Below are 25,554 nucleotides of genomic sequence, written 5' to 3'. Positions count from 1 at the left end.
AGACCTGACCTTGTTATCGAACCTACCTTTGAGCGCAACATGCGTGGTTTCTGTAGGTGGCAGCCATGTTTGGGAAGTTCCTCCTCAGTTTTGTGTCGGCAGTGCTGGGCAAGATGTGTCAGTGACTTTTACATGGGCTGAAGATGTGATGCACTGGGGATGCTGTGCTCTGATCCTACTACAGAGTGAGGATCTATTGCTCTTGCTTTTGACCCATTTTGAAGAAGGCTAAAATGGATGATTAGCGGGTCTCTTCCTAACTAACTGCCATTTAACTTTCTATATGCCCCTGATGATAGCGTTCAGGCTTGCAACATGGAAGCTTCTAAACTTGACCTGGACTAATATTGTTTCTAGTTGCCCCTCATGTGGGGTTTAATTTTCTCCTCTTTTACCCCCTACTATAGCTGTTTTATTTTATAATCCTTTTTGGTGACATGTCGCTTTATACATATCTTTTATGATGCTGTCCATAATATATAACTGTTGGCTGAGAAAATGGATATGAAGATATAGCAACCAGATGTTAGCTTTTGAAGTTTAATGGGTACTGTTATTATTATTAGTTAAGCCAATGCCACAACTTACTTAATTGCATTTGATCGTTCATATCTGATTTTTATATTATAACTAATATAACTGTTGCATCAAGGAATGGAGATACTGGAGAGCTGTTAGGATATGAAGCAAAGATATACTGTTTAATGTAATTTTAAGTTATCTGTTATTTCAGGCATTTATATACACTTATCGAACATTATAGTAAGGATTACAATCAAAATATCTTGATAGTAGATGTACTGTAATTACTATTTGCCACCACCGGAGGGGAGTCAAAACTTAGTTAAGGCTGAATTTACACATTAAACTCATGCGATATTGCAGCCCATTCCATTGTATTGCCACCCTTATCTTCTTTTGGATTACTTGTCCTGTAGATTTGGATATGCTACCTATAAACACATTTTACAGGTATATATTGGGGTTACAGCTGGGCTTCTCAGAAATACTCCCCAGACATTTTGAACTAGCATATGGTATATATCATTATATGCCTTATACCCTCCCTTTATCTTTTTATTTCGTAAGACAGTTAATAACATTATAGCTGTGTTATTTCTACAACCTTGTTTACATAATTAGCCTGGTTAAATGGTTTAAATAGGTATAAGACTGATTGCGAGCCTGTATTGTAAATATATTGCATCGGGATTACTTTTCACACACAAACTTTAGATGTTTTTATTTGAACTTCTATTGTTGTTATCTGGAGAACTTACAATTACTATGTTAGATTATTTTATATTTTTTGCCATTGTTTGAGGAATGCCAATAGATTCACATGTATATTTGTATATCATAGATTATGTTTAAGACAGCTCAGATATTGAGTTACTTTCATGTAATAAGCCAAATAACATCTTACAGCATTATAGTACGAATATGTGAACCATAGCTTAATCTAAAGTTTAGCTCCATAGGTTGGTCACTTATCTTTCTCCTATGTTTAAGGCATATTACAGTCTATTATATTTATGGTTCTATATTTTCTCTGGAGACATAAATCTCTGCTGGTTTCATAATGCAACTCTATATTATATTTAGGTTCAGATTCAACTTTAGTAGACAGTATAGCTATGTAACTGAACATCCTTTTACATTGCCCACCTTGTGTCATAGGAAATACTTCAGATAGGGCTTGGGGAACCATATATTTCAGTATACCAGGTTGATTGCTTAGATGGTGACTCCTCATGTACTGTTTACTTGGCTTTAGCTGAAGGATGATATATCACTGAACTTATATTGTAAGTTTAGGACCTATATTTCTTGTTGGGCAAATATTTTCTAGCAATATATTACATAGTTGGGTCTTCCAGAATATATGGCCAACTATAACTATGTTTACTTTATTATGAGGCTTTGGGGATCCCCTTGTATTCACATATATGATAGTTGACAATTACATTTATTTAGTTGAGCATTTTTACGTTTACAAATGTGAACCTGGTTACTGAGAGCTTATCTACATTGCACCCCCTAGTACTGGTAACTCAGATGATACCTTGCAATAAGCCAATAGCTCCCTCTCTATAAAAAGGCCCTACAATAGATATCTCACATATAGCGAATTGGCTGGGCCCCCCCTCCATGATATAGCTATAAACAAACCATGCCTTGTTACTGGGGAATTTGTGATGCCGTACCTACAAGTTGTAATCCAGGAATAATCAGAAAAAATGCCAAAAAAGAGCGCTACAGTATCCCTGCTAGGTATATGTTGCTTAAGGTGGTGTCCACGATGTATATTAATGTTGGTGAAAAGACTTAATATATATATCGTACAGTATATAAAAGTTATTTAATGAACAATCTTCTAAAATTACAATAAGTGGATATACAATGTTTAAAACTAACAATTCATTAAAATACAATACAAAAATACATTAAAATATCTAATATAATGGAAATACAAATATAGGCAATTTACTACATGGCATTTATTTATCTAGAATAGAAAAAGAAAACGAAAGGCATAGTTAATGCGATTCCGGAAGAAATATATATATATTTCTGGCAAATTTGGCCAGTGAAAGATACAGGCAATGTCCAGATAAATGTCCAAAAGTAATAAGTCCCCAAAAAATCAGTCAATATGAAATACTAGTGATAATAGTGATACCGTGTGTGGTGGGTAAAGTTCAAAGTGTCCAAAAATATCTCAAAAAATATATATCCAAAAAGTCCAATAACACCACAAAGCCGGTACCAGTCTTGAGAAAGGTCCTCGCAGACCGAAACGCGTAGATTGTTACTGGTATCACGGCTCAGGCATATATGGTAAGCAAAATACCTATTTTGTTCTAAATATAGAGGCAATATTGCACTATGTCCATTTTCCTTTCTTTATAGGAATTTTGATGTCATATTTAAGATCACCTTAATCACATCTGGAAGAAGATCACCATTAGAGTTTACAACTAACATCATCACCACCACTACCATCACATTTAGGATATAACACACAATGGGATATTAAGGATTTATCTCCTTTTTATAAAGGACTCGAAACTGATACAAATTAATCTGAGGGCACACCCTCAGCTTCGGCCTTCATCACAATTTTAGGATTATTCGTATTTTTAGGTGTACACCTTTTCATCTGACTTTTTCTTTCATTTTTTGGCCACATAGTTTTCACCAAACCAACGTAATTTTTTATTTAGATTTTTACAATTTTTATTTTTGTTTTTTTTTATTTTTTGTACACATATAATTTGGAACACTTTTTGGATACATATTTTTTGAGATATTTTTGGACACTTTGGACTTTACCCACCACACACGGTATCACTATTATCACTAGTATTATTTCATATTGACAGATTTTTTGGGGACTTATTACTTTTGGACATTTATCTGGACATTGCCTGTATCTTTCACTCGCCAAATTTGCCAGAAATATATATATATTTCTTCCAGAATCGCATTAACTATGCCTTTCGTTTTCTTTTTCTATTCTAGATAAATAAATGCCATGTAGTAAATTGCCTATATTTGTATTTCCATTATATTAGATATTTTAATGTATTTTTGTATTGTATTTTAATGAATTGTTAGTTTTAAACATTGTATATCCACTTATTGTAATTTTAGAAGATTGTTCATTAAATAACTTTTATATAACTGTATGATATATATATTAAGTCTTTTCACCAACGTTAATATACATCGTGGACACCACCTTAAGCAACATATACCTAGCAGGGATACTGTAGCGCTCTTTTTTGGCATTTTTTCTGATCCTTCCTTTGAGATCTGGTTGGGAGATCTCGCCCTTTTGAGAAGGAGCTTGTGTGGCTTTATTTTCTGGCGCTTTTTGATAAAAATGTTTGTTGTAATCCAGGAATAGTCGATCACTAAGACCTATCCAATTCCTCATCATTGTTTGCACACCTATCTTAGGGTATAGGGCCCATACCCGAGTGATATGGTTTAATTGTTTGACAAAGTTGAATACAAACCCACATTCAGTTTGATCCTGGTATACCTGCATTTTAGCACTTAGTATAAATAGACACTACTGATAACGGAACTGCAGACCTTTTACTTTAGGCATTCTAATTCCACAGTGCTACAGCTACCGTCATATCTGTTAATTTCTTTTCATTTTTATTCTCTCTGCTTGAGAGAGTGGGCTGGTGTGTAACATAGGGGGCAAATCTATAATTTGCTGCTGTGGCCATTAACATACTGTGACTCAGATTAAATGTAAAGCCTCTGACATGCTTTTAAAGCAGGCTGGACCTGCGTTCATCCTACAATGTAAGGCCTTACCATGCGCCATATAAGGAATAAACCACATAAGGCATGGCAATTCTGAGAACATCGACCCTGAGGCCCTAATGTCCCAGGTATTACTTTAGTTCAATGCATACCTAGCTTACCATACCTAGTTGTGTTCTGCTGTCGCTGGAGCTTGCAGGCTGATATGGTTCTTGTATTTCAGCGACCTTGCTGTCTAGCGTTCGGAGTTCCCGGCAACTCCCTTCTACCCAGTCACGTACCTTGCTTGTACCTTGTGACTTCAGAGGGCCAATCGGGAAACCGGTAGTCGAAAGGTGAAGTTCCTTCGGCGTTCCTCTCGGTGTTCGTTGTACTTTGAGCCAGTAGAATCCTCTGTGAATAATAGTCTACGCGTTTCAGTGCTATCTTGTGCCCTCTGAAGTAACGAGGTACAAGCAAGGTATGTGACTGTTTAGAAGGGAGTTGCCGGCAACTCCGAACGCCCTCTGAAGTCACGAGGTACAAGCAAGGTACGTGACTGGGTAGAAGGGAGTTGCCGGGAACTCTGAACGCTAGACATAAAATATATCTTTAGGAACATTATATGAGACACATATTTAGAAGCGCTTAGATTTATCTAAGGTACCATGATTTATTAAAGGTACTGTATATAAGTTAACATATAAGTATCTAGTAAGATTGCACAAATTAGCAATTTTGAACATATATAGAGACTCAATAGATATCCATATCACAGCTTTTTTTAGCGCTCCCCATCTCTTTTCACGTATTTATATTTGTATTTAACCTTTATTCGGAGAATATCGGTATTTTGGGCAGCATTGTGGGTCTTCCAGGTCTAACTAAGGTAATCCATACACTTTCATATTGTACATATACTTTTTTCTCCTGTTTGGGAATAATCTTAGTTAGATATGGATATTTTTCATATGCGAGAGAATTTATTATTAGAAATTTCTAACATTCCAAAGGATAACATAAATATTGAAACACATACTGACTTACAAGAAGTAATGGTTGAACTAGAAAATGTGATGACAAAAGAAATCAAACAAAAAGTAGAAATTACATTTATGGACAAATATATAGAACAAAACATGGTCCCAAGAGGACTTCGACTTAAAAAGAACTGTGCATTTACTTTAGAAGAAGATCACAAAATTGAATGGTTTAATGTCCTAGAAAAAGCGTCTTTGGACCTAATGAAAGTGATCATTAAAGCTCGTACCAGAACTTTAGATAATTTGTCCATAAAAGTAAACAAATTTAAAGAAACATTAAAACCTTATTATGAGGATTCAGGATTTAAGGAAAGACAAAAAATAATTATTAAAAATATAAAAGAACTGAGTGCTAATATCAACCAAGGGAAAAGAAAAAAAATAGAAAGAGATGAGTCTGATTATAATATCAATACTAAAGAATCAGACAACAGACATAATGCAGAAATGGAGGACAATTTAGATAAGGAAACTAATGAGACAAACAAAATAGAACCAGTGAATATAAATAGTAAACTTTTCAAAAAAGCAAATAGAAAAAAATATATAACCACAAATTTAGAATGGAGACAATCAAATAATAGTAATAAAAAAACAAATTATTCGACAAGAAGATAACACCAGGAAGGAGAGTATAGGAATAACCAAAAAGGTAATCATACGAATAGAAATTGGGAAAATAGGAATAAGAATTTCTACAATAGGAATCGAGGAGAAGGGTGGAGAAATAGGGACAACCATTTACCATATTGGTCTAATAGAGAGAACTATAAGAGAGATTGTGAGAGAAAACAGTATTATAATATTAACCAATGGGGAAGCACTGGATATAACAGTAAACCATACCATCACTATAGAAGGGAGAGGAATGAATATAATGATCCCAATAATTGGAATAATAGAAGATTAAATAGAGAAAGAGAGTACTTTGAGAACTGAAATTGGAATATTAAATTATATAATAGATATAGCAGACTAAAAACAACACATGAGAATATGGGAAATATTTTTTAGGGAAAAGCCCAGAACACCCAAGCACATCCAAATTAATACAACAAGAAAATCAGGAGAGACTAAAAATATCAAAGGAAAATAAGTTTAGAGGCTATAGAGGAGGAAGAGTGCCCAATAAATTACAATAGACTCAGATAAATAAAGAAGAAACTAAAACATAAGGGATATTTAATCTAAGTGGTATTCCATTAAATAATGAACAAGAGAACATTTTGGAAAAAGGGCTCTCGTTTGCCCCAACCTCTAGATTAAACAAATTTAACACTTTAATTAACGTTAATCAATTTGTATGTAAATTAACTTTAAAAAGACATTTTATAAAAACCCCATTAGAAAGACAAGTACAAAAAGATACAGAAAAGAAGTTATATTCATACAATATTAAAACCAAAATCACAATATTATCCTACACAGGACAAAGGGAAACACATTGAAATATTTAAAAAATTAGTAAAAGAGGACATTCAAAAGTGCAATCTAAATAAGAGAAGACTCCCTAACCAAACAAAAAAAGAAAGAGCAATGTTAAAAGAACTTAAAAATGACCCAAGGATAGTAATAAAACAAGCAGATAAAGGAGTAGTGATATTAAAAAACGAGGATTATTTAACAGAAGCTAATAAACTATTAGGGGATACGGATACCTATAAGCCACTTAAATTCAATCCTATTAACAAGCAAATTAAGATATTCAATAGAATTATAGATGAAGCAAAATCAGAGGGCATTACAAATAAACAAGAATGCCAGTTCATAAAGATCCAACACCCAAGAACACCGGTATTTTATTACCTTCCTAAAATTCACAAGAACCTACATAATCCACCGGGTCGTCCAATAATATCAGGAATATGTTCCCTAACCTCAAATATGTCTCAATACGTTGATAAATTCTTACAGAAATATGTAAAATCCCTACCATCATACCTCAAAGATACAACAGATTTTCTAAATTTAATAGCAGATATATCATGGCAAGATGACTTTGTATTGGTTACATGCGATGTAAATTCACTATATACAAATATAGAACACAAACTGGGAATCAGAGCAGCAGAACATTATCTGAACTCTGATTACAAAATGAAAACCACCCAGATTAAATTTATTATCAGCTGTATAAAGTTTATTCTAGAAAATAATTATTTTAATTTTAATAAAGTATTCTATCTACAACAAAAAGGAACAGCAATGGGCACGAGGTTTGCGCCCAGTTAAGGTATTTTATTTATGGGAATGTTCAAAAAAGAACATATTTTAGAATCTCCCTGGGACGCAAACCTCGTGCTCTTTAGAAGATTTATAGATGACATATTCCTGATCTGGAAAGGCGACCATGATCTAAACTCTAATAGTTGGGGTATAACATTTACCCACAAATATAGCAGGGAAACCATTCACCTTTTAGATGTTAAAATACACCTTAGCAATAATAAGATCACTACAGAAACATATTTTAAACCCACAGACACTAATAACTATATAAACCCTGAAAGTTGACATCTGGAAAGATGGATAAACAACATACCAAAAGGTCAATTCTGCAGGATTAGAAATAATTGTTCAGAGGATGAGATTTTTTTTAAAACAAGCGACTGAATTAGAAATGAAATTCCAAGATAAGGGCTATGATGAGTCAATAGTTAAAGAAGTCAAGATAATGGCAAGTAATAAAGATAGAAAAGAAATATTAAAATATAAGAACATAAAAAAAGATGAATCAACTGATAGATACAAAGGGATGTCCTTTATAACAGAATACAGTGAAGACCATAAAATTATAAAAAAGATCTTAAATAAGCATTGGCATCTGATCCAAAAGGATCCACTATTAAGTGACTTAGTTGAAGAACACCCGACTGTGATATTTAACAAAACAAAAAATCTTAAAAGTATATTAGCACCAAGTCAATTTAAGAGAAATTATAAAATTAGTAAAGGCAGATATGCAATGGAATAAAATACATGGTTTCTTTCCATGCAATAGTGTAAAGCCTGTAAATTTTGGAAAAAAGATAAAAAGGTGAGGTCCACAAATAATTATTTTGAATACCCGATAAGAGAGACAATTAGATGCTCTGACAGTAATGTCATATACCTTATACAATGCCAATGTAATCTGCAATATTTAGGTCAGACTAGCCGCCCGCTACACAAGAGAATTAGGGAAAATGTTTTAAATATCAAATGGGGAAATTGCAAACACCTATTGTCCAAACATTGGGAATGAAATTTTGGGGAATAAAAAAACTGTCCAAAAATAGAGGAGGGGACATGGAGAAAGACCTATTATTAAGAGAGGCAGAGTTAATTTTTAATTTTAATACATTAACCCCAAATGGTTTAAACGCAGAATTAGATTTAAACCCATTCATTTAGATTAAAGATTGAATAAATAGATCTATCAGGTCCTTTAAATCCTGGAAATATATATATTTACACAAGTAACATAAGAAAATTAAAGTATTTCCAAATTATAGTATTAAATAATTGGGAATGGATTTTATAATATTTACAGGGATTATATTATTGAACTACAACAAAAAATGGTTAGCACATTGCTTTTCCCACAGTAAAGTAATATTCTTTAATTTTGACATAGAAATAACATATAAAGTCCCATATAACATAACCAAAACAAGAGAACATTTCTAATTCATCTTAAGTAAGATATGGGGTGAAATATATAAGAAAAATGTTACGAATAATGTAAACATAATTAAGATGAGATAATTCAAAGAAAATATATAACATGTTTAATATTTGATGCAAATATATATGTAACAATTTATATACATGGTCATACATAGTTATAGAATGGACACTATTTACACATTAACCATGATCTTGTAGTTAAATGATACAAAGTGAAGATGGGAGGAGTTTCCTTTTCCTGAATAGGACCTATAAAATGAGAGCCATAGATCGAGTGAATTAACAGTCTTGACAAAGGCGCAATATAGCGCTGAAACACGTACATTATTATTCACAAAGGATTCTACTGGCTCAAAGTACAACGAACACAGAGAGGAACGCCGAAGGAACTTCCCCTTTTCGACTACCGGTTTCCCAATTAGCCCTCTGAAGTTACGAGGTACAAGCAAGGTACGTGACTGGGTAGAAGAGAGTTGCCGGGAACTCCGAACGCTAGACAGCAAGGACGCTGAAATACAAGAACCATATCAGCCTGCGAGCTCCAGCGACAGCAGAACGCAGCCCTTCCATAACCCAGGGAGAGGAGGTAAATAAGCCTTTGGTGGTCTGGTAAGGTGAACTACACCAATTAGAAACACTATTTTAAGAATTTTAACAGGAACTGTATTGTTGTATAAGGAATAGTATATCTGGAACTGACTTCAATTGCATTATTAAGAGTCCATAATAAAATGAACTAACAGTGATACAAGAAGAACATAATTTATGTAAGAACATACCTGATAAATTCATTTCTTTCATATTGGCAAGAGTCCATGAGCTAATGATGTATGGGATATACAAGCCTACCAGGAGGGGCAAAGTTTCCCAAACCTCAAAATGCCTAAAAATACACCCCTCACCACACCCACAATTAAGTTCAACAAATAGCCAAGTAGTGGGGTGATAAGAAAGGAGTAAAAAGCATCAACAAAGGAATTTGGAATAATTGTGCTTTATACAAAAAAGTCATAACAACCATAAAAAGGGTGGGCCTCATTGACTCTTGCCAATATGAAAGAAATGAATTTATCAAGTAAGTTCTTACATAAATTATGTTTTCTTTCATGTAATTGGCAAGAGTCCATGAGCTAGTGACGTATGGGATAGCAATACCCAAGATGTGGAACTCCACGCAAGAGTCACTAGAGAGGGAGGGATAAAAATAAAAAACAGCCATTTTCCGCTGAAAAAATTAATCCACAACCCAAAATATAAGTTTAGTCTCATAATTGAAAAGAAAAAACTTAAATTAGAAGTAGAAGAATCAAACTGAAACAGCTGCCTGAAGAACTTTTCTACCAAAAACTGCTTCCGAAGAAGCAAACACATCAAAATGATAGAATTTAGTAAATGTATGCAAAGAAGACCAAGTTGAAGCTTTGCAAATCTGATCAACTGAAGCATCATTCTTAAAAGCCCAGGAAGTGGAGACTGATCTAGTAGAATGAGCTGTAATTCTCTGAGGCGGGGCTTGACCAGACTCCAAATAAACTTGATGAATCAAAAGCTTTAACCACGAAGCCAAGGAAACGGCAGAAACCTTCTGACCTTTCCTGGAACCAGAAAAGCTAACAAATAGACTGGAAGTCTTCCTGGAAACTATAGTAGCTTCAACATAATATTTCAGAGCTCTCAACACACCCAAAGAATGTAAAGATCTCTCCAAAGAATTCTTAGGATTAGGACACAAAGAAGGGACAACAATTTCTCTATTAATGTTGTTAGAATTCACAACCTTAGGTAAGAATTTAAATGAAGTCCGCAAAACTGCCTTATCCTGATGAAAAATCAGAAAATGAGTCTTACAAGAGAGAGCAGATAATTCAGAAACTCTTCTAGCAGAAGAGATGGCCAAAAGGAACACCAGTTTCCAAGAAAGTAGTTTAATGTCCAAAGAATGCATAGGCTCAAATGGAGGAGCTTGTAAAGCCTTCAAAACCAAAATAAGACTCCAAGGAGGAGAGATTGATTTAATGACAGGCTTGATACGAACCAAAGCCTGTACAAAACAATGAATATCAGGAAGCTTAGCAATTTTTTTGTGAAATAAAACGGAAAGAGCTGAGATTTGTCCTTTCAAGGAACTTGCAGACAAACCTTTATCCAAACCATCCTGAAGAAATTGTAAAATTCTAGGAATTCTAAAAGAATGCCAAGAAAATTTATGAGAAGAACACCATGAAATGTAAGTCTTCGAAACTTGATAATAAATCTTTCTAGAAACAGATTTACGAGCTTATAACATAGTATTAATCACGGAGTCAGAAAAAACTCTATGACTAAGCACTAAGCGTTCAATTTCCATACCTTCAAATTTAATGATTTGAGATCCTGATGGAAAAACGGACCTTGAGATAGAAGGTCTGGTCTTAATGGAAGTGGCCAAGATTGGCAAATGGACATCCGGACAAGATCTGCATACCAAAACCTGTGAGGCCATGCTGGAGCCCCCAGCAGCACAAACAATTGCTCCATGATGATTTTGGAGATCACTCTTGGCAGAAGAACTAGAGGCAGGAAAATATAAGCAGGATGATAACACCAAGGAAGAGTCAACGCATCCACTGCTTCCGCCTGAGGATTCCTAGACAGGTACCTGGGAAGTTTCTTGTTTAGATGAGATGCCATCAAATCTATTTCTGGAAGACCCCACATTTGAACAACTTGAGAAAACACCTCTGGGTGGAGAGACCACTCCCCTGGATGTAAAGTCTGACGACTGAGGTAATCTGCTTCCCAATTGTCTATACCTGGTATATGAACCGCAGAAATTAGACAGGAGCTGGATTCCGCCCAAAAAAGTATCCACAATAATTCTTTCATAGCTTGGGGACTGTGAGTTCCACCCTGATGATTGGCATAAGCCACAGTTGTGATATTGTCTGTCTGAAAACAAATGAACGGTTCTCTCTTCAATAGAGGCCAAAACTGAAAAGCCCTGAGAGTCGCACGGAGTTCCAAAATATTTATTGGTAATCTCGCCTCTTGAGATTTACAAACCCCTTGTGCTGTCAGAGATCCCCAAACAGCCCCCCAACCTGAAAGACTTGCATCTGTTGTGATCACAGTCCAGGTTGGACGAATGAAAGAGGCCCCTAGAATCATACGATGGTGATGTAACCACCAAGTCAGAGAGAGTCGAACATTGGGATTTAAGGATATTAGTTGTGATATCCTTGTATAATCCCTGCACCATTGGTTCATCATACAAAGCTGGAGAGGTCTCATATGAAAACGAGCAAAGGGGATCACGTCCGATGCTGCAGTCATGAGACCTAAATCTTCCATGCACATAGCCACTGAAGGGAATGATTGAGACTGAAGGTTCCGACAAGCTGAAACCAATTTTAATTGTCTCTTGTCTGATAAGGACAGAGTCATGGACACTGAATCTATCTGGAAACCTATAAAGGTTACCCTTGTCTGAGGAATCAAAAAACTTTTTGGTAAATTGATTCTCCAATCATGTCTTTGAAGAAACAACACTAATTGATTCGTGTGAGATTCTGCAAAACGTAAAGACTGAGCAAGTACCAAGATATAGTCCAAATAAGGAAACACCGCAATACCCCGCTCTCTGATTAGAGAGAGTAGGGCACCGAGAACCTTTGAAAGATTCTTGAAGCTGTCACTAGGCCAAAAGGAAGAGCAACAAATTGGTAATGCTTGTCTAGAAAAGAGAATCTCAGGAACTGATAGTGATCTGGATGAATCGGAATATGAAGATATGCATCCTGTAAGTCTATTGTGGACATATAATGACCTTGCTGAACAAAAGGCAGAATAGTCCTTATAGTCACCATCTTGAAAGTTGTACTCTTACATATCGATTCAAAATCTTTAGCTCTAAAACTGGTCTGAATGAATTTTCTTTCTTTGGGACAATGAATAGATTTGAATAAAACCCCAGACCCTGTTCCTGAAACGGAACTGGCATTATTACCCCTGAAAACTCCAGGTCTGAAACACACTCCAGGAAAGCCTGAGCCTTTACTGGGTTTGATGGAATGCGTAAGAGAAAAAATCTTCTCACAGGCGGTCTTACTCTGAAACCTATTCTGTACCCCGAGAGACAATACTCTGAATCCATTAATACTCTGAATCCATTGATTTTGGACCGAATTGATCCAAACATCTTTGAAAAAACTTAATCTGCCCCCCCACCAGCTGAGCTGGAATGAGGGTCGCACCTTCATGCAGACTTGGGGGCTGGCTTTGATCTCTTAAATGGCTTGGACTTATTCCAATTTGAGGAAGGCTTCCAATTGGAAACAGATTCCTTGGGGAAATAAGTCTTTTATCCTGAGGCAAAAAAACTCCCTTCCCCCCCAGTGACCATTGAAATTATTGAATCCAACTGAGAACCAAATAACTTATTACCTTGGAAAGAAAGAGATAGCAATCTGGACTTAGAAGTCATGTCAGCATTCAAAGATATAAGCCACAAAGCTCTTCTAGCTAAAATAGCTAAAGACATAGATTTAACATCAATTTTGATGATATCAAAAATAGCATCACAGATAAAATGATTAGCATGTTGGAGTAAGCGAACAATGCTAGACAAATCAGAATCCAATACTTGATGCGCTAAAGGTTAAACCAAAACGTTGATGCAGCTGCAACATCAGCCAAATAAATTGCAGGCCTGAGAAGACAACCAGCATATAAATAGGCTTTCCAAAGATAAGATTCAAGTTTTCTATCTAAATGATCTTTAAAAGAAATACTATCTTCCGTAGGAATAGTAGTACGTTTAGCAAGAGTATAGATAGCCACATCAACTTTAGGGATCTTTTCCCAAAACTCTAAAGAGACTGCTGGCAAAGGGTACAATTTTTTAAACCTTGAAGAAGGAATAAAAGAAGTACCAGGTCTATTCCATTCCTTAGAAATCATATCAGAAATAGCATCAGGAACAGGAAAAACATCTGGAATAACCACAGGAGGTTAATAAACAGAATGTAAACGTTTACTAGTTTTAATATCAAGAGGACTAGTTTCCTCCATATCCAATGTAATCAACACTTCTTTTAACAAAGAACGAATATACTCCATTTTAAACAAATAAGAAGATTTGTCAGTGTCAATATCTGAGGCAGGATCTTCTGAACCAGATAGATCCTCATCAGAGAAGGATAATTCATCATGTTGTCGGTCATATGAAATTTCATCAACTTTATGAGAAGTTTTAAAAGACCTTTTACGTTTAGGCAGAATTGCAGACAAAGCCTTCTGTATAGAATCAGAAATAAATTCTTTTAAATTTACAGGTATATCTTTTGCATTAGATGTTGAGGGAACAGCAACAGGTAATGAACTACTACTGATGGATACATTTTCTGCATGTTAAAGTTTATCATGACAGCTATTACAAACCACAGCTGGATATATAACCTCTACAAGTTTACAACAAATGCACTTAGCTTTGGTAGAACCGTTACCCGGCAGCAGAGTTCCAACAGTGACTTCTGAGACAGGATCTGATTGAGACATCTTGCAAATGTAAGAGAAAAAACAACATATAAATCAAAATTATCAATTTCCTTATATGGCAGTTTCAGGAATGGGAAAAAATGCAAACAGCATAGCCCTCTGACATAGAGAAAAGGCAAAAGGCATATAAGGAATGGGGTCTTAAATAATGAAAATATTTGGCGCCAAGTATGATGCACAGCACAAACAGAAAAATATTTTTTTGCGCCACAAACGTCTGGAAATGACACACTCGCGTCACAGAAGACGCAACCTTGTGAAGGACAAAGCGTTAACTAAGACGCCGGAAATTACGAAATTGTGTCAAAAAACGTAACTTCACACTAAAAAAATCTTGTGCCAAGAATGACGCAATAAACTTTAGTCAATTTGAAAAAGACTACACCCCAGGTAAGAAATACATTTTTCCTAAAAAAACATTTCCCATATATGAAAATGACAGTCTGCAAAAGGAAATATACTGAAAACCTTAATCATGGCAAATATAAGTACAATACATATATTTAGAACTTTATAAAATACATAAAGTGCCAAACCATAGCTGAGAGTGTCTTAAGTAATGAAAACATACTTACCAAAGACACCCATCCACATATAGCAGATAGCCAAACCAATACTGAAACGGTTATCAGTAGAGGTAATGGAATATGAGAGTATATCGTCGATCTGAAAAGGGAGGTAGGAGATGAATCTCTATGATCGATAACAGAGAACCTAAGAAATAGATCTCCCGTGAGGAAAACCATTGTATTCAAAAGGTGATACTCCCTTCACATCCCTCTGACATTCACGGTACTCTGAGAGGAATTGGGCTTCAAAATGTTGAGAAGTGCATATCAACGTAGAAATCTTAGCACAAACTTACTGCACCACCTCCATAGGAGGCAACGTTTGTAAAACTGAATTGTTGGTGTGGTGAGGGGAGTATTTATAGGCATTTTGAGGTTTGGGAAACATTGCCCCTCCTGGTAGGATTGTATATCCCATACGTCACTAGCTCATGGACTCTTGCCAATTACATGAAATAAAAGTTATTTACAACATCTTTTAACATTTTGAACCTCGAATCGAGGCATAATTGTGGCCACAATTTCTTATAAAGAATTGTTTTATAAAAGAAAAAAAAAAACCTACATATCGTGTATCAGAATTCATATTAAGTATTGTTATAAATAAATTGCATTTTCAGAGAAGTATACTGACTAGTTGCATTGAACTCTGAGCATATTGAGTGTGTTAATGTGAGCATTATATGAGACACTGTTTGGAAGCGCTTAGATTTATCTAAGGTACCACGATTTATTAAAGGTACTGTATATAAGTTAACATATAAGTATCTAGTCAGATTGCGCAAATTAGCAATTTTGAACATATATAGAGACTCGATAGATATCCATCCCACAGGTTTTTTTAGCGCTCCCCATCTCTTTTCACACATTCAAATTTTCATAGTACCAAGGAACCAGAATACCCATATTTTTTCTGAAGTATAACCTTTTCAGAATAACCTAATAGAAATTTAAGACAGTGGCTTTCCTTTTCAGACTGGACAGCCCTAAAGCTACTTCTAGACTAGAGCTTTCTCTCTTTTATACCTTCCTGCTCTCCCCTGCATTTCCTTTTCATATCTTTGAAAAACTTACTGATGTCCTGTGTAATACAAAACCATTATTTGCCAGACTATACAATCCCTCATTTCTCTTGCAATATTTCAAATATTACCGATTTTAATGGAGGTAACATGGCTGCTAGGAGGCCCAGAATTCTTTCTTGAGAACATTCTGTAAAAATTTGGTCGGGGCTTGGGATAATCGCTTTGTCGACTATTTGTTTCTTGGCTAGGTCACCAGCAACTGAAGGAGGAAAAAATGTAATGAGTCTTAAATACAAATGTATCCAATTAAATACTCTTGATAGTACAAAGGCATACTTAAAATAACAGTTAATTAAAATTAAAAAATAATTTCTACATTAGCAAAATCTTTTTAAATTGATGTTGCAAAGAGAATATAGAACACAAGTTCTCTGGGTTACTCACCAACACATTCAAAATATAGTTTTAAATGTTAATTATGCAATTATAACTGATAATTTAGTTTGTTTTTGTAATAAATATATAGCATTATAAAAGTGTATATTAATTCTACTTTACACAGATATCTCTCTTTTGTGAGGTCAAGGCCTGAATCATCAGCTTCATTGTCCTGCAAAACCTTCTCAGATGCATCTTTGTTTATTTGATCCATTGTTGGAGAGCTTTTCTGAGACCCTGAGATAATATTTTCATCCTCGTGCCCTTTGCCCTTGAAAAAACACAAACACAAATTAATTTATATGCTTGTCTTTCTGCTGCAACAGCCAGTAACTAAACACCATAGGGTTGATAAGAGCTGAATTATAAACTTTTGAGAACATTAAAGTCATTTTTATATTTAAATCTGAAATTGATCAATGCATTACAAAAGATCTGATAAAAAATAAATGTTTTAAAAATACATATAACTATTTTGTTAGCGAAATGTACATAGACAGGGCAAGGGGACTGTTATTTTTTCCTTTTTTGTTTTGGCAATTATTAAATATATATATATATATATATATATATATATATATATATATATATATATATATATATATATATATATATATATATATATATATAAACAAGATCATGCAAATATACAAAATAACAATTTATGCTTACCAGATAAATTCCTTTCCTTCCTGGCAGGGAGATTCCACGCCTTCATTCCTTACTGTTGGGAAATTAACACCTGGCCACTAGGAAGAGGCAAATACACAAAGGCTTAAATATCCCTCCCACTTCCCCTATCCCCCAGTCATTCTGCCGAGGGAACAAGGAAAAGTAGGAGAAACATCAGGGTATAAAGGTGCCAGAAGAAATAATATAAAAAAGGAGCCACCCAACAAAAATAAAATAAGGGCGGGGTCGTGGACTCTCCCTGTCAGGAAGGAAAGGAATTTATCTAGTAAGCATAAATGATATTTTCCTTCCATAAGACAGGGAGAGACAACAACTTAATTCCTTACTGTTGGGAAAACTATACCCAAGCTCCAGAGGACACTGAAGAAATAACAGGAGGGAACAAAAAAGAGGCGGACCCTATTCTGAGGGCACCACAGCCTGCAAAACTTTTCTTCCAGAAGCTGCATCAGCCGAAGCAAACACATGAAACATGTAACATTTTGAAAAAGTGTGTAAGGAGAACCAGGTAGCCGCCATATTATCTGATACATTGAGGCTTCGTTCTTAAAAGCCCAGGAGGAAGCCATTGCTCTAGTGGAATGAGCCGTTATCCTCTCAGGAGGCTGTCACCCCGCTGTCTCATAAGCTAAGCAAATGACACTCCTCAACCAGAAAGATAGGGAAGTAGTAGCCTTCTGCCCCTTATGCTTCCCTGTATAGATGACAAACAAAGAGGAAGATTATCTGAATTCCTTAGTAGCCTAAGGATAAAACTTCAAGGCACGAACCACATCTAGATTGTGAAGCAAGCGTTCCTTCGCTGGAGGAGGATTAGGACACAAAGAAGGAACAACAATTTCTTGATTAGTTACAATCCAACACCATCTTAGGGAGGAACCCCTATTTAGTACGTAAAACCGCCTTAGCTTGGAAAACAAGATAAGGGGGTCAAATTACAAAGCAGAAATCTCAGAAACTATGCGCACAGAGGCAATAGTGTGCTTAGAGGAATGTGGCTGCACCTCACTGACGAGGCCCATAGGAGGCCGAAACGATCGTCTGGGGTTGTCATGTTCCTTGTTCAGAGGAGAATTGCCTGGTATTTCGGGGCTGGACTGACCTTACTTGGCGGGATCAGACTGATATACTTCAGGAAAGTTTTCTTCTGTGAAAAGCACACTGGTCTAAAAGAGGCTGCCTCCGGGTGGTAAATCGCCATAGAACAAGCCACTGAGCTGTTGTTCGTTCCTGGTAGAGCGCTTCTCTCTTTGTATGCAAATTATTATGACCCTGGGGAAGTCTCCCTATGGGTGATGGGGGAAACCAGACGTGGACTCCTTGCCCAGTGTGCTTAGAGGAATGTGGCTGCACCTCACTGACGAGGCCCATAGGAGGCCGAAACGATCGTCTGGGGTTGTCATGTTCCTTGTTCAGAGGAGAATTGCCTGGTATTTCGGGGCTGGACTGACCTTACTTGGCGGGATCAGACTGATATACTTCAGGAAAGTTTTCTTCTGTGAAAAGCACACTGGTCAAAAAGAGGCTGCCTCCGGGTGGTAAATCGCCATAGAACAAGCCACTGAGCTGTTGTTCGTTCCTGGTAGAGCGCTTCTCTCTTCGTATGCAAATTATTATGACCCTGGGGAAGTCTCCCTATGGGTGATGGGGGAAACCAGACGTGGACTCCTTGCCCAGTGTGCTTAGAGGAATGTGGCTGCACCTCACTGACGAGGCCCATAGGAGGCCGAAACGATCGTCTGGGGTTGTCATGTTCCTTGTTCAGAGGAGAATTGCCTGGTATTTCGGGGCTGGACTGACCTTACTTGGCGGGATCAGACTGATATACTTCAGGAAAGTTTTCTTCTGTGAAAAGCACACTGGTCTAAAAGAGGCTGCCTCCGGGTGGTAAATCGCCATAGAACAAGCCACTGAGCTGTTGTTCGTTCCTGGTAGAGCGCTTCTCTCTTTGTATGCAAATTATTATGACCTTGGGGAAGTCTCCCTATGGGTGATGGGGGAAACCAGACGTGGACTCCTTGCCCAGTGTGCTTAGAGGAATGTGGCTGCACCTCACTGACGAGGCCCATAGGAGGCCGAAACGATCGTCTGGGGTTGTCATGTTCCTTGTTCAGAGGAGAATTGCCTGGTATTTCGGGGCTGGACTGACCTTACTTGGCGGGATCAGACTGATATACTTCAGGAAAGTTTTCTTCTGTGAAAAGCACACTGGTCTAAAAGAGGCTGCCTCCGGGTGGTAAATCGCCATAGAACAAGCCACTGAGCTGTTGTTCGTTCCTGGTAGAGCGCTTCTCTCTTTGTATGCAAATCACAGAGGCAATAGCCAACAAAAAAAAGAACCTTTTCTAAGATAACAATTTAAAGTCAACAGTATGCATAGGCTCAAACGGAGCCTGCTGCAAAACACTAAGAACAAGATTGAGACTCCAAGGCGGAGCCCCAGATCTAAACACAGGTCTGATCCTAATCAGAGCCTTAACAAAGGACTGCACATCCGGAAGCTCAGCCAATCTCTTGTGCAGTAACACCGACAGGGCAGATATCTGTCCTTTCAGGAAACTAGAAGATAGACCCTTTTCCAGTCCATCCTGGAGAAAAGATAAAATTCTGGCAAACCTTAACCTTATGCCAGGAAAAGCCAGATTTTTCACACCAGTACAAGTAAGTCCTCCACACTTTATGGTAGATACGACGAGAAACTGGCTTACGGGCTTGAACCAGAGTGTCGATAACACACTCAGAAAACCCTCTTGTAGCTAAGACTAAGCGTTTAATCTCCAGAAAGTTAGCCTCAGAGAATCTAGATTTTGATGAACGAAGGGACCCTGTATCAGCAGATCTCTGCAAAAAGGTAATGTCCAATGAGGACATTCCCACCAGATCCACAAACCACGTCATTCGCGGTCACGATGAAGCAATCAGAATCACTGATGCTCGCACCTGCTTTATGCGAGCCACTACACAAGGGAGAAGTGGTAATGGAGGAAAAAGGAGTCAGAACCTTCATGGTACTGATAGGGTATCTATTAGTTCCGCCTGAGGATCCCTCGACCCGTACCTGTGTAGCTTGGTATTGCCATGAGATATATCTCAGGCTTCCCCCATTCGCTGCAAATCTCTGCAAACACCTCGGGGTGGAGACCATTCCCCTGGGTGAAAGGATTGCCTGTTGAGGAAGTCTGCTTCCCAGTTGTCCACACCCGGAATGTGGATCGCACAGCGTACATCTGTGAGTTTCCGCCCACTCTAGTATCTGATATACTTCTCTCATCGCCAAGGTACTTCTCATTCCCCCCCTGATGGTTGATGTAGGCAACCAAGGTTATAAAAGATTGCCCTGAGTTCCAATATATTGATCAGAAGTCCATAGCCCTTGTGCTTTCTTGGTACCCCAAATGGCTCCCTGGCCGGAAAGGCATACGTCCGTAGTCACAATTTCCCAGGACGGTCTCAAGAAGCACGTGCATTGGGACAGATGATCTGGACAGAGCCACCAAGAGAGCTAGTCTCTTGACAGGTTGTCCAGCACAATCTGTTGAGACAGATCTGAATGGTCGCCTTTCCATTGTCTCAGCATGCATAGTTGTAAGGGTCTGAGATGGAATCTGGCAGAGGGAATAATTTCCATATAGGACACCATGAGTCCAATCACCTCCATACACTGGGCTACTGAGGGTCTCAAGGAGGCCTGGAGGGCAAGACATGCAGTAGTTAGCTTGTAACGTCACTGATCTTTGAAAAATATTCTCATGGATATGGAGTCTATTATTGTCCCCAGGAAATTCACCTACAAATTGTACTTGGAGTAAGAGAAGTTATCCAAGTTTATCTTACATCCATGTGATCGAAGAAGACTGAGAAGGGACTCCGAGTGTTCTTCCGCTAGATGAAAAGATGTTGGCTGTACCAAGACATCGTCCAGGTAAGGCGCTACTGCAATACCTCGTGTTCAGGCAACGGCTAGAAGAGCCCCCAGAACCTTCGAAAATATCCTTGGAGCAGTAGCTGGGCCAAACGGAAGAGCTATGAAGTGCTGGTCCAGAAAGGCAAACCTCAGGAATTGAAAATGTTCCCTGTGTATCGGAATGTGAAGGTATGCATCATTCAGGTTTATGGTGGTCATAAACTGTCCTTTCTGAACCAGAGGAAAGGATTGACCGTATTGTCTCCATCTTGAAAGATGGAACACTCAGAAACTTGTTTAGGCAATTTAACTACAGAATTGGACGAAAAGTTCCCTCTTTTTTGGAACCATGAAAAAGTTTGAATAAAACCCCAAACCTCTTTTTGCTGTAGGTACCGGGACAATTACTCCTAGAGAGGAGAAATTCCGTATGCAACCTAAAAAGGCAGTCCTCTTTTCTGGTCTTGTAGACAGACTAGACAGTAGAAATCTGCCCCTGGGCGGATGAGATTTGAATCCTATCCGGTATCCCTGAGATACAACCTCCAGGACCCAAGGATCCTGTGCATCCTGGAACAAAGTATCTGAAAAGAGACAGTCTGCCCCCTACTCAATCCGATCCCGGATCGGGCATCACCCCTTCGTGCCGATTTGTTCTCGGCGGGCTTCTTAGTCTGTTTGGACTTATCCGAGGACTGAGCCGGCTTCCAAGTTCTCTTGGGCTGATTGGATCTGTCAGAACGAAAGGAACACAATTTAGACAATTGCCATCCCTTAGGCCTATTCTTCTTATCCTGTGGTAGGAAGGCACCCTTCCCTCCGGTAACCGTAGAAATAATGGAGTCCAGCCCTGGACCGAATAAAATCTTCCCCTTGGTAGGAAGAGAAAGGAGTCTGGAATTAGAAGTCATATCCGCAGACCAAGACTTCAACCAGTGAGGCCAGTGGGCTAGGACCACAAAGACAGAAGCCTTTGCATTTAGGCGAATAATCTACATATTTGCGTCACAGATGAAGGAGTTAGTAATTCTCAGAGCTTTAATTCTCTCCTGAATATCCTCGAGGAGATTTTCCACCTCAATGAGCTCTGACAGAGTGTCGCACCAGTAGGTAGCTGCTTTAGCAACCGTGGCTACAGCTTCTGCCGGTTGAAATAAAAACCCTGTATGTTGAAACATCTTCCTCAGAAAAGTTTCCATTTTCTTATCCATAGGCTCTCTAAAAGAAGAACTATCATCCAGAGAGATAGCAGTACGCTTAGCCAGCGTAGAAATAGCACCAAACACTTTAGGGATGGAGCCCCACAAATCTAATTGAGAGTAAGGGACCGGGAATTATTTTTTAAAAATAGTCGAGGGGGAAAATAAGAAATTCCTATTCTTTCCCATTCGTTACTAATAATGTTCGCCATCTTAACTGGCACAAGGAAAGTCAGAGGGACTTTCCTGTCTTCATAAACCCTGTCTAATTTAGGGATCTTAGGTTCCTCAGGGAGTTTAGCCTCTGGAACTAGCAAAGACAGAACCTCCTTTAATAAATAATGCAGATGCTCAATTTTAAATCTAAAGGAGGGTTACTCCGCTGAAGGAGGTTTAGAAACTGAAGTTTCCAACTCAGAAAGTTCTCCCTCTGAAGCTACAGAGGTTATCCCCGGATAGCTGGGACATAGTAGCTAAATCCGACAAATATTTAGATGACTCTAGGTCAGGAGCAGTGTTCCCTCTAAGGCCAGTTTTGTGTGCGGCCCAGCAGTAAAACAGTTAATTAGGTAACCACACCCTGCAATTAGCAAACACTGCACAATGCAGATGGCAAGGTAGGGTTCTCTTGTTAACTGTTTCACTGCTGGGCTGCACACAAAACAGTCCTTAGAGGGAACACTGGTCAGGAGAACTATGTTTAAAATGTCTCTTACGTTTGTTAGAGGGAGGTAAGGAACTCAGGGCTGAAGACACTGCCGAATGTAACTGCGTGGTAAAGTCCGCAGGAAAAAAAATCCCCATAAAGATGGAAGATTAGTTAAGCCGTGGGGAACTGCATGTGAAGCGGGTAGTGTAGAAAGGGTAGTAATCTCTCGGGACACAGATTCCTGAGAGGTAGAAGGCTCAGAGGGGCCAATAGCGCTATGAATATTAGCAGGCTTGTCTCCCTTCTTAGATTTTAGAACAGTGCTTAGGCAAATGGAACAAAATTGAGCAGGCGGGCAAACCACGGCCTCCTCACAATATACCTTCTAATAACCTTCTAATCTTCTAATGTAGTATCAGAGTCCTCCATAGCTAAGATATATCCACAGAAGGACAGACAGAAAAGAACGCTTTTATTCAAAAAATGGCACCTTTATAATCCCAATGGCTGGGGCACTCACCACCTCCTAGACCCAGACAATTAACAGTGAAAATGCTCTCCTTAGGAGTAATGTCCGCAGCAGGATTGTAGGAAAATGAAAAGACTGCACCCAGTCACATGGTGCGCAGGACACGAATTCCCCTGCTATGAAAAAAAAGCGCTAAGCTATAATGAGCTGTGCAACACTCAAACACGAAAGTGAAACATGTTTGTTCCAAGCCAAAAGCACACAGTCTATGAGTCCAAAGACTCTCACATTAAAGCAGTAATAAATAACCCCTAGCGGTTCAAATAATCTCCCTGAAGGAGATATTAACCCTTGATCCTATTGAGGCATAAAGGAGCCACACTGTGACCCTGTATAGCAAAAGTGTGTATATAAAACGGTCTTGCCCTCCAGGATCCATTCTGTGGAACAAGCACAGCCTCTCAAGTGTGACAGTCTTGCAGCAACGCACTGAAATGGACTTGAATGTGTAACAGCAAACAGTGAAACTCGTCAACACTGTATGCCCAGGAGCTGGATGGGTTCGCAGAAAAACTTGCCCTGCATCTCCAAACTCTAACTTTCATCAATACTCTAACTGAGAGGTTGACATGATTACTTAAAACTCCAGTCCTTTCTTGAAGGGAACATACCCATTACAGGGCTATCCAAATCCTCTGACACTTCTCTGCCACCTTCTATAGTGATGAAAGGCAAAGAATGACTGGGGGATAGGGGAAGAGAGAGGGATATTAAAGCCTTTGGCTGGGGTGTCTTTGCATCCTCCTGGTGGCAAGGTGTACTATTTCACAACAGTAAGGAATGAAGTTGTGGACTCTCCATGCCTAATGGAAGGAAATTACAGCAAAGCATGTAGGAGAATTAGATTGATGAATTTTATGAAATACTATCCATATTCTCTGTGGAGGAAATACTTTACAAAATAAAGACAAATTATGGGAAAAGCAGTCAAAATTAACAATTACATTTTTTTTTATATATATTTTTATTGAGGTTTCATATAAGGCAAACATACAAATGTCATTGAAAAATATACAAATACAGTGTATAATTACATTGCATGACATAGCTTAATCTTAAAATGCACGTCAATTGCCATTAATACTATATACCCACTGAACAATTTAAAAGGCCACTCTTGGACCTCACAATGATGTATAGCATACACAGTTATAGTAGGTAATTTCAAATAGAGTGAGATCTCTCTTGGATCTCAGATGAAGAACCTCTTTTTTGTTATTATTTTGATATTTAAACTATCAAGCATTATATACAACATACAAATTTTGAACCGCTATAAAGATAGAACTAAGCTCTTAATTTTACTATATAACACAAGTGAGAGGGATATTATAAGGTTTTAAGGAGGTGTATGGACCCCTAGTTGCTATTCTGAGCATCTTATTGTTCTAGAACCACCTAGAGTGATGTTGGCCGTACCTAAGATATTGAGAGAATTTAAATTGATGCTTAAGGAAATATGTATGATTGACTGTCAGAGTGTAAGCATGATCAACTCTTTTAGGGACTGTTCTACAGTTGGTGATATCTGTGTAGTTTTTAGACCATAAGATTGTGAGCTTGCCACAAGGGCCTGGGCCCTAAACCCTGCGGCAATAAACTCCATAAATTATATTATAAGATAAAGATGTCTTATTATCAGTCCAGTTGATAAACAGTCTTACTGAGTTAATGTCTAGTGAAACATAACTTCTTGTGAGAATGAGAAGAATATAGTATTACATGCTTAGTCATATTGTTACGCTCAATGGTTATATCCTGTTATCAAACAATAATCCTTGTCATAAGTGGTATATCTTGTAGGCTAGGTAGTTCAATATATATTAGAGCCACATAGTCAAACACAAATAGAGTTCAAACCAGGTTACTGAATATAGAGCTCTATATGTAATATAAAAGACCAACTGCAATATAAGAGTAAAGATATTCGTTGGTTTATATTTGAAGGTCTTTGCAGTATAGAGTGTTAAGACTAGTAGCATGCACACCTGATAGCTACAACAATTATATAGGGTAAAATATTATATGAAGTTAC

The 25,554-nt window shown here is 37.7% G+C and overlaps 1 protein-coding gene across 1 annotated transcript in view; it reads right to left on the bottom strand.

Moving 5' to 3' along the window:
- The window catches only part of ZZEF1 (zinc finger ZZ-type and EF-hand domain containing 1), a gene marked incomplete in the record, with an annotated part of 722,361 nt that overhangs the window by 153,299 nt on the left and 543,508 nt on the right, over nucleotides 1–25,554 (bottom strand). The window contains 2 exon segments of the mRNA XM_053707503.1: nucleotides 16,236–16,366; nucleotides 16,666–16,816. Of these exon segments, the coding sequence (XP_053563478.1) occupies nucleotides 16,236–16,366; nucleotides 16,666–16,816 (282 nt within the window).

This window comes from Bombina bombina, chromosome 3, assembly GCF_027579735.1.
Source record: "Bombina bombina isolate aBomBom1 chromosome 3, aBomBom1.pri, whole genome shotgun sequence".
Lineage (NCBI taxonomy): Eukaryota > Metazoa > Chordata > Amphibia > Anura > Bombinatoridae > Bombina > Bombina bombina.
This window is presented reverse-complemented; position numbering and strand designations above follow the sequence as displayed.